The sequence below is a fragment of the Carcharhinus amblyrhynchos genome, chromosome 27 (assembly GCF_965287045.1).
Source record: "Carcharhinus amblyrhynchos chromosome 27, sCarAmb.v2.hapA, whole genome shotgun sequence".
Lineage (NCBI taxonomy): Eukaryota > Metazoa > Chordata > Chondrichthyes > Carcharhiniformes > Carcharhinidae > Carcharhinus > Carcharhinus amblyrhynchos.
In genome coordinates, this window is record NC_137350.1 from 18,580,898 (window position 1) to 18,596,666 (window position 15,769).

Sequence of the window (15,769 nt, forward strand, 5' to 3'; positions counted from 1 at the left end):
TAGATTGTTGGCATTCATAATCACTTGGACTCCCATGTCACTTTGAACATTAACCAAAAAGTTCCCGCATGAAGAGGTTAAAATGTTGAAAAGCTTTGACCAATTACGTAAGATTTGTTTAAAGTAGAGGTTTTGCATCAGTTTTTATGGTTGATAAATTCCAAGGAATTTAAGCACAAATTTTGAGTTACTGGTTATTTAGCCAAAAAGATCTCCTTCCTGATGGAACGGTGTTGGGGTACATTCAGATGGTTTAACATTTGTACTATTTTATTTGCGCCTTCGACCATAGTACTGGACTCTTTCCCATTCAGGTGGTGCCTCTGGAAGGAAAGGATGAAAAAAAGTGAGTATATATCCAGACTTCACTGCGTCTCATTCTTAATCAGGTAAAGTCGGAAGACTTTCTTCACAAATAAAACAAATAAGATTTTTCCAAATAAATATTATCCTATTCCTCTCTTCCTCTACCGTCTCATTGTAGCACCTTACGCCCATGCCATTTTCCTTCAGCTAACAGACTGGGTCAAGGACCTTTACAGATTCCGAAGCTAACTTTGAACATACGCATTGGCCAGATGAGGTGCTGATGAGGTGGACACTTCATTGTTTTACTCTCCGTACAATCACTGCTGGATACACCATAGAAAGCATCCTTTCTGGATGTATCATAGCTTGGTATGGCTCCTGTTTTGACCAAGACCTCAAGAAACTACACAGGGTTGTGAACGTAGCCCAGTCCATTAGGCAAACCAGCCTTCCATCCATTGACTCTGTCTACACTTCCCACTGCCTCGGAAAAGCAACCAGTATAATTAAGGACCCCACCCACCTGGACATATTCTCTTCCCTTCTTCTGTCGAGAAAAAGATACAAAAGTCTGAGGTCAAGTACTAATAGACTCAAGAACAACTTGCTCCCTGCTGCCATCAGACCATTGAACGGATCTACCTTATATTAAGTTAATCTTTCTATGATTGTAACTATACTCTGCGCCTCTTCTTTCCTCCTCCCCTCTGTACGCTATGAACAGTGTGGTTTGTCTGTATAGCACAAGGAATAATACTTTTCACTGTATATCAATAGATGTGACAATGATAAAGCAAAACAAATCCAATGTTTAATGTGGCGTTGATGCTTAAGCAAGAGCTTCTCAGTTTGTATTAGGTCAAAACTTTACTTACCTCATGCCCACTGAAGGCGTCTCCCATTCATAACTTCAAACATGGATGGCATTCAATATATAACTTTCTGGATCAGTCTTTTATTTAAAGTGGTGACTAGCCAGGTGGCTAAGATGGCTGCTAAATGTCAGGTGACTTCTGAAATTTATGCCTGAAGCCTCTGGAAAGTGGAGTCTTTCATGAGTGGTGGCCTCTCCCATGAATGGGCATACCTAAATGGAACCTAGTTGTGGAATTTACATCTGCCATTGTTTATGGTTTACTCAAAATCAGTGGACTTGCAGTCTTCACATCTCCATATTTTGAGTCTAACAAAGAAACACTCATCCCCCTCTCCCCCCTCCATCTCCAATCCAATCTTCATTGCATATCATTGGCTTCTGGCTTTAAACTATTCTGGGTGGACAATAGCAGATAATCATGTGACCCAAACTGTCTTCAGCTCACAAGTTATATTATCCCAAGAATCAGAGCAACACTGGTCAGTCTAAACAGAACATCAGCTACAGAAACAGCAGCAGCAGAAAAGACAATAAAATCTTTGCCTTTCAAACCTTGAGACTGCTATGTTATAAAAGTGTCCAAATCGGTCCTTTCCAAATGTCCACCAGAACCTAGAGGGGATGGCATTGTGGCACAGTGGTTAGCATTGCTGTCTCACAGCGTCAGGGGCCCATGTTGGATTCCCAGCTTGTGTCACTGTCTGTATGGAGTTCGTACATTTTCCCTGTGTCTGCATGGATTTTCTCCAGGTGCTCCAGTTTCCTCCCACAGTCCATAAGAATTGCGTGTTAGGTTGATTGGCCATGCTAAATTGATCCCTAGTTTCAGGGGGCTGAACAGGGTAGATATGTGGGGTTACGGCGATAGGGTGGGATTGTTGTCTCCTTCTGTACTGTAGGGATTCTATGAACAGGAACTTGACCCCTTGGTAAGAAAACCAAAGTAACAAATTTTATGGTCTGCTGAAGAAGCCATCTCTCCAAGGGGATCCAACAGTAATGCTAATAACTGACTCCAGCTTCTGAGTCCACCTAGACTAACTGATTTTCCCATGTTGAGCCAAACGCATGTATTATGAACAACTCTTTTGTCTGCAGCTTGTAAAAGTGCACAACCTTCTGGAACCCCATCTTTCTCAAGTGTGCGTGTATATCAGTGAATGATGTATTATTTAGACTTGCAGCGTGAGGGAATGAATAACTAATCCTCATTATTTAAATACATAAGCACATGCTGCTGATTATTTAAACAAGGACCCCACACACAGGGGTTGAGAAACATACCAACCTTTATTTTCAAAAGCACACTGATATGGGATTGTAAGGGAGACAAGGACTTCAGTTCTCTGCCATCCCTGTCCATGACAGTTAGAACTGGCTGTGTTATACTTTGTGAAATATTCCCTTTTCAATGTAACCAAGCCTTTAAGAATGACATTATTGAAATCAATTCTTTCCCAATATTCAATAAAAGCATCTTCAATGAAGCATTCACTTCCTTACGCAGTCAGAATAAAGTAGTCACTCGCAACCTGTTGATAATTCTCTTGTGTTTGACAGATCTAAGTACTGTAAGTAAAACTAATTTTGATTGCCTCTATGTAGTTCATAGGTAGTTCATAGTTGGTGTAATCAGCATAACATTGTAGTGTAATTGATAACATCATCCACAATGGCTTCAAGGGTGGCTGGAGAAAAAAATGGAAAGACACAACTGGTTTGGAGAAGGAAGGCTTTTCAGACTAAGCAGATGCGGGAAATGGACTAAAGAAGGTTATACCATCTATCTCACCAATTCTTTACCTGCATCAGGTGGGTTCAATCCTGACAATCGATAGAATGGAGGGAATTTTCCCATTCTGCTCACCACAGGAATTGTAACGGGCAGGGGGTGGACCATCCAAAGGTCCGTTGATCTTGGGTGGGATTTTCTGGTTTTGGGGCCAGCCTGGCTGGAGAATCCCACTCAATTAGTGGAAATGACCCATGAAAATGAGCCAAAAATATTAAAATGCTACGAACAATGATAATGCTGATTTTTTTTCACTCATTCAAGGGATGTGCTTTTCATTGGCAGTACCAGCATTTATTGCCCCTGATTGGACTGCCAATAGACTGCTGTATACCCATACCATAATGTAAAGGGGAGAAAGAAGGAACCAGGTGAGTAACATACCAGCACTTGAAGACCGTCGTCCCATTAGACCAACAAACATCTCTCCCTTTTGCCCTATGTGTAAAAATGAAAAAGAGAATCAAGAATGTTGATTGGGCACATGTCTACATATTTATGTTGTTCTCTTCAAGTACATACTGTTAAAGAGTTAACTTATATATCACTTTCTTTTTGGGTCGATCAAAGTTCGGAATATTAATGCTGGAGAATGTTTCTGTCCCAGCAATGTTTCTTCATCCAATTTCAGAAATGCAGTTTCCTCACCTTCCTGACTCCTTAACCTCCTCCCACCCCACTCTCCCTTTTATGAATTTGCTGCCACACTGAATTTTAATCCTGTGAAATATTTTTCGCAGTGCTCAGTCCTCTTCTAGTGTTACATAACATTACAAGAGAATCTGGTTTATTAATATTCACTCATTTCCTTTTTGTTGCTGCTACAACTCCCTCCGGACAACCACTAACCTCAGACGTTCCAATTTATGTGCCATCGTGAAGCGCCTGGAAAAGATCTACGATGGAATTGACTCTCTTCAAAGGCTGCCAAATATACATTGGCATTGCATTAACACTTGATTCGAAATACTAAATCGATAATTCACAGGAATTTAGTGTTGAGTGAACGCCTTTATAATAGGGGTGCTTTTGTTGTTACCGTGAGCCTGTTACAGCTAATAAATATTTGAGTGCAGGAGCAAAAGCACAATAGATCCTTTGGGGACAGAAGGGGAACTAGCAATCAAATTCTGCATGTCATGCATTAGTTAGTACCATGTGATTGATAACTACTTAATACCTTTTGGAACAGTATTACTTTGGATGAATTTTTAATTATGTAGATGTCGAATGTGCCTGTATAAGAATAAACCCTTGAGCACTTTGTAACACAAATAAACACTGTGCGTAGATTAAAAAGATGGGACAATTAATATTGCATTTATATTACGAGGCTAAAGATGTTCCGTAATGTGGATAGTTCCAATTGCTTTACAAATCATTTGGGTTACCATACAAGACGCCTGCATTAATAGAGAACCAACTCCAGATGTGATTCACGTTAGGATGCAGCTTTAGAAATGTCCTGATACCTGAGAAACAGCTTTGTAGGATGGTTAGCATAGGCACCCAGTATTTACAATATTTCCCTGCCTCCATTATTCCAGAGGTACATGAGAAATAAGAATTAATTAGGTGTATTTCAACACCTGAAATCCTGGTGCCACTATGTAAGGTACCCCCAAAGTCAGCATTATTGGCAATGCAGTACTGTTCAGTTTAGTTATTACTGTCACAAGTAGGCTTACATTAACATTGCAATGAAGTTATTGTGAAAATTTCCTAGTCGCCACACTCTGGTGCCTGTTCAGGTACACAGAGAGAGTTTAGCATGGCCAATGCACCTAACCAGCACATCTTTCGGACTGTGGGAGGAAATTGGAGCACCCAGAGGAAATCCGTGCAGACACGGGGAGAAAGAGCAGACTCCGCACAGACAGTGACACAAGCCAGGAATCGAACACAGGTCTCTGGCACTGTGAGGCGGCAGTGTGAACCACTGTGCCACCGTGCTGCCTAATGTAAGAAATTGTAAGAAAAATGCACCGTAAAAGGGGGCTCACATGTTTATTCACAGCTGTGTATTACATTTTATATGTGTGCTGTTTAGAACTCCACATGTCTGCCTCAAAACCTCTCACAATTCCAGTGCAACTTATTCATCAGTCAGTTTTAATGGAAACTTTTTAAGAAGTAAATGCTAATATTTGATGAGCACACTTTCTATTATAATCCTGAAAATAGTCCTGTGTAAACTTATATTTTTGCTAAAATCGCATTGCCTTTGCATCTTTTGCAGTGGAAGTCTGTTGAATTCACAAATGGTGCACACAACAGGACTGACAAGAACACCACTTATACAATGACAGGTTCATACTGTGTCAACGCCAGCTGGAAGCACACATTCCCATTTCAAGCACACAGTGCCAGTATCAAGTACTTCCAGGTCAAGCGTAAGTAGATCAAAAGAGTAGGTTGCATTGTTCTTCCCCAACAATCTGTCTTTATTTCCAAAAACTTGCTCTGATTGGCAATTAATGCTGAATTTTGGGCCTAAGGGGGTAAGTAAAAGCTACCTGATCACAGATCAGTTGGGTTGCTTACGGTTACAGCAAGAAGCAATCTATATTCGATTTAATTTGGAGCTGAGTTTAGACACTGGTCTCAATCTGACAACATCTTGCTCCCAGTGCAGTTCTTTATTCAAATACCAAAAGATTCGAGACCAAACTGGAATCACTGATACTTCTTCTACTAAAAATGAGGAACTCACCAGGTGGGAAACCATAAAGGAGATGTACGAGGCAAGTTTTTTTTATACAGAGGGTGGTGAGTGGCTGGAACTCGCTGCCAGGGGAGATAGTGGAAACGGATACGATAGTGACTTTTCAGGGGCCTCTTGACAAATACATGAATAAGATAGGAATAGAGGGATATGATCCCCTGAAGGGTAGGGGGTTTTAGTTCAGAGGGGCAGCGTGGTCTGTGCAAGCTTGGAGGGCTGAAGGACTTGTTCCTGAGCTGTAATTTTCTTTGTTCATTATTCATAGCTGTAGACTCTTGTCTTGCTATTCCTACAGGACATCATATTAAAATTTCAATGTGCTGTGGCACTACACCACACTCCAAAACATACTTTGCTTTAAATAAATGTCCACATGCTACTTTAATGATCACAAAATGGGGGATTATTCAGTCTAACATTTCTTCCGCAGGCAGTGTGCAACTCAGTCTTGCACGGACCTTATCTAATGTGCTTTTTCTCTTGCAGTGCATGTCAAATACCTCTACATTAAATGTGCATTTTAAAATTTTAACCATTTTAGATATGCATAATTTGTTTAGTTTCTAATTCCTAGACTGTTAAACTGCTTTTATACAGGTTTTCCCAAGGGCCAACCTTAGTAAGTCTGTCAAGTTGACCCTGAGATGGCCACTAATTGTACGAAACTTGCTATTTGGGAGCTATTGGCACTAATACCCTGCTGAAGCCTTCATCTAAATTAGCTTTAGTAAGCAGCTAGTGAGTGGAATCTTTCAGATTGAGGTGGTTTCAGATTAAAAATTAAAGCTTTATGAATATGATTTGATAATGATTGCAATATGTAAGAATGTTGCTGGTAATTTACACGTTACTAGATTAATTGTGGGAATATTTAATTTATCACTGAGTACAAATGTTAACTATTAATATACTGAATATGAGTGGCATGGTAGCACAGTGATTAGCACTGTTGCCTCACAGTGCCAGGACCTGAGTTCAATTCCAACCTTGGGTGACTGTCCATGTGGAGTTTGCACATTCTCACCGGGTTTCCTCCGGTTGCTCTGATTTCCTCCCACAGTCCAAAGATATTCAGGTTAGGTGGATTGGCCATGCTAAATTGCCCCTTAGTGCCCAAAGGTGTGTCTGATCAGTGGATAAATGTGTGGATTTATAGGGATAGAGTTGGGGGGGGGGGGGATGGGTCTGGATAAGATGCTCTGTTGGAATGTCAGTGAAGACCCAATGGGCCAAATGGCCTCCTTCTGCACTGTAAGGATTCCAGAGTAATCTTTAAAAATAGTATGAGTTTCATCCAAACTCTCATACGCACCTTCTCTGCTCTCATGAAAAGGGACCCAGGTTCTCTATTCTTGTGTAACTAAAGCAACTCATTACTCATATTACCTCAGGAAATCTCTGCATCATCTTCATGACCTTTGCATTCTTTGTAAAACTGAGCAAAATATTCATACTGCACCTAAGCAATGATTTGCATAGGTTTCAACATTTTCTCTGTATTTGTATTCTGCACTCCAGTTGATAAAACATTAGATCCCACTGGCAGAATCTAAAAGGTCACCAACGATAGCTGGGCAGAGGTTTGGGAGAACTATTTTTAATGCAGATTATTGGTACAACATGGAATGTCTTATCAGAAACAGTTGGGAATATAACGCATAATAACTTTTAAATAGAAAGTGGAATATATTTGAAAAATAAACATTTTTTAGGGAAAGGGCAGGGAACAGAACTGCAGAAACTCTGAAGAATACTGTGCAGTCATGATGGGTTGACAGCACGGTGGCACAGTAGTTAGCAATGCTGCCTCATAGCATCAGGGATCCAGGTTCAATTCCCGCCTTGGGTGACTATCAGTGTGAAATTTGCACATTCTCCCTGTGTCTGCGTGGGTTTCCTCTGAATGCCGCAGTTTTCTTCCACAGTTCAAAGATATTTGGGTCATGTGAACTGGCGATGCTAAATCGCCCCTTAATGGGAACTAGCAAGGTAAATACATGGGGTTACGGGGATAGGGCCTGAGTGGGATTGTTGTCGGTGCAGGCTCAATGGACCAAATGGCCTCCCTCTGCATAGTAGAGATTCTATGAATCCTAAGCTCCCCTTAGCTCACATTTACCTCGGTGTTTTTCTTTATTAGACACAACCAGCAGAAGACATTGTTGCTGAATAATTGCTTAATATTTATTAGGCTAACTGAAACAAAACTGTAAATGCCTGCAATGCTCATAGAACCACAGAATCCCTACAGTGCAGAAGGAGGCCATTTGAACCATCGAGTCTACGCTGACTCTGACAGATCATCCCACCTAAGTGCAATCCCCTGGACCCCACCTATTTACCTTACTAATCCCCCTAATCTACAAATGTTGGGATACTAAGGGAAAATTAGTGTGGCCAATATGCTTAACCTGCACACCTTTGAACTGCTGGGGGAAAGCAGAGCACCTGGAGGATACCCCCACAGACACAGGGAGAACACGCACACTCCACACGGTCATGAAATGCTGGCATTGAACTTGGGTCCCCTGGCACTGTGAGGCAGCAGTGCTAACAATTGTGCCACCGTGCCACTTCTATGCATCCGTGCTGAATTATGGATTCTGATACCAGTTGCTCTATCAACTGGGTTTCAGTCCTGTCCCGGTAGAAGAAATTTCTCCCATCTTTTGAATATTTGTTAATAGGGCCAAGAAAAATGAGTCTGTCAACTCAAGTTATAGTACATATTAGTCAACTATGCAAGTGATTTAAGATCCAAGCTTAGTTCTTCGATCTTGCAGATTCATTCGCTCAATGAATCTGCAGTGATACGATTTGTGAAAATGAATAAGTCACACAGGCGCGGTGAGGATATTCTCATTGTTGAACTTGAAGCATTTCATTACAACTCACACTGAGGAAGATTTGCATACAAAGTGGTTGTGTGTTACTCATACTGGGCACAAATGAGAAAATTATTCATTTTTCCAATACTGTGTACTGAATGCCATCTATTCAAATTCAGAAGGTTGGAATCAGATACAATCCTAGTATTGTACAAGCTGTGTCAAATCATACTTAAGTTTCCTTTAAATTAGATCAGTGAATGGTTCCTTCTAAGGTAAAATCTCCTGTCCTTTCAAAATTGCTATAATTAACACCACTCCTATTCAAAATAAATATTAATTTTGCTACCTTCCACTCAACCTCCAACCTTCTTTCCATCTGAAAAGCCACCTATCAATCCACATTTATTTCTCTGCAACTTCCTGTTCCATCAAGTTTCCATTCCAAGCACAGCAGCTAAATGGTTCTAACCACAGAATCCCACATTGCAGAAGGAGGCCATTCAGCCCACTGAGTCTGCACCAACCACAATCCCACCCAATCGTATCCCCATGCATTTACCCAACTAGTCCCCCCGACACTAAGGGACAATTTAGCATGGCCAATCCACCTAACCTGCACATCTTTGGACTGTGGGAGGAAACCAGAGTACGCGAAGGAAACCCATGCAGACACAGGGAGAACATGCAAACTCCATATTGACAGTGACTCAAACTGGGAATCGAATCCAGGTCCCTGGTGCTGAGAGGCCGCAGTGCTAATCACTGTGCCACCATGCTTCCCCAATGTCATGAACAATATTCTTCACTACTATAATTGTGATGCATTATTCCACCTTGTGCTTTTTAACTTCACTGAGACATTTGACACAATAAAGGACGCCCTTCTCTTTTAACACCATTCTGTGTTGTTCATCTCAGTTCAACTGCCTTTGCTTGGTATCTTTAACCTTTGTGATTGTAGCCAGAATATTTCCAACCATGTTTTATCTTCCTGTTACCGCAATTAATACTTCAAGAGTTCCATCAGCCCCATTTAAAAGTTTATTTATTAGTCACAAGTAAGGCTTATATTAACACTGCAATGAAGTTACTGTGAAATGCCCCCTGTCGCCACATTCTGATGCCTATTCAGGTACACTGAGGGAGGAAAAAGCACCTAATCAGCATCTGTTTCAAACTGTGGGAGGAAACCTGTGTAGACATGGGGAGAACATGTAAACTCCTCGCAGACGGTGACTTGGGAATCAAACTTGGATCCCTGGCGCTGTGAGGCAGCAGTGCTAACCTGTGCCATCCTCTTTCTCATCTGCAAGATATCTCTTACCAACATTACCTGAAGATGTGGGGTTTGCTCCTTTAGCTTTGCTGTTGATACCCAACTGTACCCCTTTTGACACTTTCCAGTACTGCTGCTGTTGCAATGCTTGTCTGACAAATCCACAATTTCCTATTTGACCTGGAGCTTGTCTTCTAAACCTGTGTCATCACAAACATTTCCCACCTGCCATTAAAACCCATGTTCACGATTACGTTTGCTCCCAGCTGTACACTTCAAATTGTCTCAAATCCTTAACCTGCTTAAAATTTCACATCATCCAAAATTCTGCTCCTCTTATCCAATTCTGCTACTTGCCCATTACTCTTGACTTCATAACTTCATTACAGTGTTAATGTAAGGCTACTTGTGACACTAATAAATAACTAAACTTAAAACGTTGACTCCAGAACTCCAATGTCTCAAATTTTAATTTCTCCTGATCACACTTACTTCCTGTTATGGCTTTTGCCCTTTGTACCCCTGCAATCTCCTCCAACTCTACAAACCTTTCATGCAAAATGCATTTCTAAAATGCTACAAATAGAGTTAACTGAATGATCTTAGGAAAAGAAGCTGATATTAAGAAATGACAATGTATTTTGTTGAGGAATATGTTGGTACTCATGAATCTCAACTGCGTATAGTCGCACAGGTGGCATATAACACCCATACTACACATGTGGGGCACTTGCTCCTATATCCAATCTGAAATGATTTGTATCAAATTTGCATTGACCTTCTCCAGTATGCAAAACCCAACCCAAGTTAACCACATTAGTTCCTAATTTACGCAATTTCCGTCCTAGAAAGGTTTGATAGTTAATTAATTATCTAAATTGTCTGATTTGAAATTCCAGTGTGGTGTTTCGCTAATTCCTACTAACAGATCTTTAACAAATGAACAAACAATTAGACATATAAACATGACAATTCAGGTAGACTTACTTTTACGGCCAACAATACCTGCTTGTGTTGGACCTGGAAAATAATAATGAATGGTCATTACCAAAGAAAATGCAAATGAATGCCAGCCTTAATTCAAAAACAGAAAACGCTGGAGGAACTTGTTAGGTCTGACAGCATCTGTGGAGGGAGAATACTGCCAACATTTCGGGTCAGGATGACCTTTTGTCAGAGCACATGTTCTATGTTCTTTCATTCCTTGTCTGCCCTGTTTTATGGCTAATACCTTCTACACAACAGTTCAATGAGTACTGGTTACTTTCTGGTAGTTCATCTGATGGTTCCTCAGGCATAAGTTTGAACAGTGAGAGTCAGTGGGACGTCTAGCAATGGAAAGAATCAAAGCTAGTCATCCAATCTGGCCATTCATCCACATTAAGAGTTTACTTTACATTGATGTCTCTGAACAGTTTACAAACACAGATGAGGAACTGAAGCTAAGACTTTCCTGGACTAAGTGTGTCAGGCATACATAAAGCAATCAGCGGAAGCATGTTACCCTGTTTTTTTTCCATTCTCTTTCTTATTAACCTCTTAAGCATTGCAAATAAAAATCAATATACATTTTCTATTAATTAAAATGTTACTTTGTGAGTGGAAAGAACACTGTTAAGCCTTTACTTCGATTCTCTTTTGTTACTAAAGTCATTTTACTCCTACTTAAAATTCCTAACTATGTAATATCAGAGAATCAGCTTCGAATTGTGTTTATGTGGTATTATTGTTAATACATTTAACTGGACAACGCTACAACATGATAGTTTCTTCAAATTAATGTTCAGATTTCTTTGAAAAACATTTATAAAGGCAGCAAGAAGTTCAAAATAGTATTGAGAGGATGCATCTTGTAAAAATAGAAAATATCAATTTGACTATTAAGAAAAAATGAGCACTGGGTGCCAATTAATTTGAATTATTTTTACAATATACTGTGGACAAAATATATAAACAGTGCATTAATACTATATATTAGATTAATGTGTTCATAGAGTCAGAGTTTTACAGCATGGAAAGAGGTCCTTTGGCCGATCGTGTCTGTGCTAGTCATCAAGCACTTATCTATTCTCGTGCCTCCTCCAGCACTTGGTCCATTGTGCTGTACATTATGTTTGTAGACAACATAACATATTGAACAATTGCCACTTGACATATTGTTCATTGGAATCTCCCTGATCATCTGTAGCAAAGTCTACGTTTGGTAACTTTTTACACTTTATCAGACTTGGTACCACGTAGCAGCATTGTATCAAATTTTGTTTAGAGTGCCATAAACTTAAAACGTGCACATTGAAGTAAATCATCTGTAGGTCCAATTGGGCTAGAAGGGAAAAAAGAAATATTGAAAATAATACTTCGGAGAGCACGAAAGATGAGATCTGTAATAACCTCTAATGGAAGCCAATCAGGAAAAACAGTAAATTAATTGCCAGCAGTGCAGGACAATATAAACGAGTAGCATGAAGGAGATTCATGACAATCTGCGAAGATAGGTTTGAAATCAATTTAGTTCTGGTGGTGCATATATTACAGTATAAACAAGAGACATAAAAATGTTCAGACATAATCATTGACTGCTATGATTATGCAGAGACCAAACTAGGATCCGTAATGGATGTATCGGCCAAATGGCGATTACATTCTTAATCTAAATGCTGAAGCCCCGAGAGAAATCAATCAAATTTCACCGAAGAATGACTATATTAATGCTTTTCTCTCAGCCAAACAAGTCATTAGCAAGCTTAACTATGCAGTGGAGTAACTGCATGGAATAATTTGTCAGTCAAAAAGAAGTATTGGAGGAACTGAGGTGTCAAGAAAATCTGTGTACAAGAGCAGTTAAAGGGGCATGAACAAAAATGTTTGCTTTTAGATACTGGTGTCTAAGTTCTCAACACTAACTGTTCACAATCTTGCATTCCAAAAGCTGGGGAAAGACTGAATGGATGTTATGAAGATTCCATTCATTTTCAAAAACAGATTCTATTGTCTCTTACTAGAAGACAAAGATATGCACGGTTCAACAACCTCTGACACAATGATGGAGACAATATTCAAGCAACATAATGTCTTGTGCAAGAACAGGTACACACATGATGGCAGATACAGTGGCTTATCAAACAGGGCACACTATATCAATGGTAAATGAAGCCCCTTTTGCCAAAGGACAGCAGGATATACAGTATTGTAGGTACAATCTCTTACCAGATGCACGTTTACCCATTAAGCCATAGAACTTATCAAACTTTGCTCTTTTCACCAGGCGGGCAAACTGCTGCATGATTTTGTTGTCTTCTGGCAAGTCATCCTAAAGGTAGAAACAAGAAAAGGTAAATGCTATTTCTTTTCTGAATATTTTAAATAAAGCAGAGTTTTCTTGACAGATCTCATTTGGATGAACATCCAAGTGCAGTGGAGGAGTAAATGGTTTGAAGTGTAAAATGGAAGGAAAAAAAACTCTTGATGGATTGACAATTGAATAGCTGGTGAATCAGGGGTGTTAGAAAATATGATGATAATATATAATACATATGTGTGTGTATGTAATGAAATAAATACTTTCATTATTTTGCATGAATAGAGAATTGTTGAGTAGAATACAATTTAGTAGATTACTATTTCATATTTTAGCTTTTATATAGGAAATATACTGCCACCTAATCCTAACGCAGTGAAGGGGAAACAGCTAAAGTCATGTTTAGATTCCTCAACAACTGGGAGAGACATGGGTTTGAGGGAGATGGACATACGCTGGTCTCAGATTCAATCCCACTGGAATCGGGCATTGGAAGTGAGACTTGACGCTTGGTGACAAGAATTTATCGAGCGGATAACCCGGGCGTTTTGATCTAATCATCTCCCTTCCAAGGTAAATCACGACAGGCGACTTTCTCTCCAAACTATTGGGTTTGCCCAGTTCATTCACTTCAGCAGCAGAGTGAACAGCAGGCAGCCTCTGATATCGCTCCGACTCAGTGTCATTCACTCTTTGAAACGATACCGTTACTATCCAGGGAACTGGAAATGAAGGCGATGCCGGATTTAACTTGACAGACGTGCAACCTTGTCAATTATAAAACTCCGACAGCAAGGAACGGGGAGAGATAGTCAAAGGGAGGTGGGAAAGATGGAGATCTGTCAAAGGGAGGTGGGAGAGATACAGGTCGGTCAAAGGGAGGTGGGGGGGGGGGGTTACCTCACCTAAGCGACCTTGCAGCACCTTCTTGCGGATATTTACTGGGACAGGCAAGGGGGTTTCAAACACTCTTTGTTAAAAGCACATGATAAACATGTCATAGGAAATATTTATTGGGGGGGGGGGGTTGTTGCGATAGGGACGTTCGGGGAGAAATGAAGAAACATTCTTCAGATGGTTAGTTTGGCACCCAGGGCAGGGCAAGTGGGGGGGGGGGGGGAGGGGGGAGGGGGGAGGATGGAAACATCTGGATCTGCAGCTGGATAACCAAGATGGTCATTTCTAATTTAAACCTTCCTGGGATGAGATGGGGGAGTTGCTGAGTTCGGTGAACCTTCACTGGATGAAACAGAAAATCGGATATCAATTCCTCAATTCATTCTTTTCAGTGTAAGCTAATATTTTGCACCAATCCTTTGCCCCATTTCAATCTTCTCCCCTCATTGATCTCATTCCATCAGTGTCCCTCTCTTATTTTCCTGTTCATAATTACAGCATGTGCAGATTTTTCTTCCATCTCCCCCTTTTTGCTCCCCAGCTATTTTATTTGAGCTGATGTTAGGGGATTTTTACAGTAACTTCATTGCAGTGTTAATGTAAGCCTACTTGTGGCACTAATAAATACACTTAAAACTTAAATAAACTTTAAACTTTAGTGGACTTTGGGAAATTGCACCGTGCCAGAGAGAGGAGAAAGTTTGACAGGCAAAATACTGCGGATAAAAGCAAATTATTGCCGATGCTGGAATCTGAAACCAAAAGAGATGCTGGAAAATCTCAGCAGGTCTGGCAGCATCTGTAACGAGAGAAAAGAGCTGGCGTTTCAAGTCCAGATGACAACGCTTTGACAAAGGGTCATCTTGACTCCAAACGTCAGCTCTTTATTCTGCTTGAACTTACTGTGGATGCTGGAATCTGAAACAGAAACAGAAAATGCTGGAAAATCTCAGCAGGTCTGAGAGCATCTGTGGAGAGAGAACAGACTCCAAACGTTGGCTCTATTCTCTCTCCACCGTCAGAGATTTTCCAGCCTTTCCTTGTGATTTTTTTTTGTTGTGAAGGGGAACGCTGCTGAGGTTAAAAGTTGCCGGCTTACCTGCCAGTTTTCGCTCTCCAGGTTCCACGAGTCCCCCTCCAGAGCTGGCGAAGGTTCTTCCTCCCCGCAAACATGTGCTAACACCACGCTCAGCACAAGGACCATTCTAAGGCTCTCCATGCTGCAGCGTGAACGGGCAACTTCGGGATCTCCTATTTGCAGTGGAGGGAAAAAGTGTGACACAAGAGCAATTGTCTTTAAATGAAAAGAAAGGCTAAAAGCTATGCAAAGAACAGAAAAAGAGAGAGAAAACGAAAGACAGTCTGCAGCACAGCAGATCTCTGATCGCACAGAACACAACTAAGAAGTTACTTTCACAACCTTTTAGTGAGTTTCACTCGCCTCTTTAAGCTTCTCTCTGACGTTTCCCGTGCGCCCGGGAGTCATTTATACTAAATCTCAACGTGATGTGGAGAGCTAAAGCCCTCCTCTCCCCCCCAGCCCTCCCCGTCAGAAGCGAATGAATCACCAACCTGATGTTTGGCAATCACATTGGTGTGGGAGATGTCTCCAGGCGTGTGTTATTGAATAAGGAGTGCATCCCGTACATCCTTTCTCCGCTCCTCTCTCCAACCAGCTCAGTGGGAGCCAGGGCATCAGAAAGAGCACAAAACCCACAGATACAGAGTAGAGAGAGACACACAAGCACACAAACACTTACAACG

The 15,769-nt window shown here is 40.8% G+C and overlaps 1 protein-coding gene across 1 annotated transcript; it reads right to left on the reverse strand.

Annotated features, from left to right (window-relative positions):
- Positions 1–270: 270 nt before the first annotated feature.
- On the reverse strand, positions 271–15,493 carry LOC145359009 (uncharacterized). The gene is made up of 6 exons (XM_080213367.1): positions 15,426–15,493; positions 15,105–15,256; positions 13,018–13,120; positions 10,798–10,830; positions 3,363–3,416; positions 271–323 (listed from the first exon to the last, which is right to left on the reverse strand). The coding sequence occupies exons 2-6, from the start codon at positions 15,222–15,224 to the stop codon at positions 271–273; spliced, it is 363 nt and encodes a 120-aa protein (XP_080069493.1). The 5' UTR covers positions 15,225–15,256; positions 15,426–15,493.
- Between the last annotated feature and the right edge of the window lie 276 nt (positions 15,494–15,769).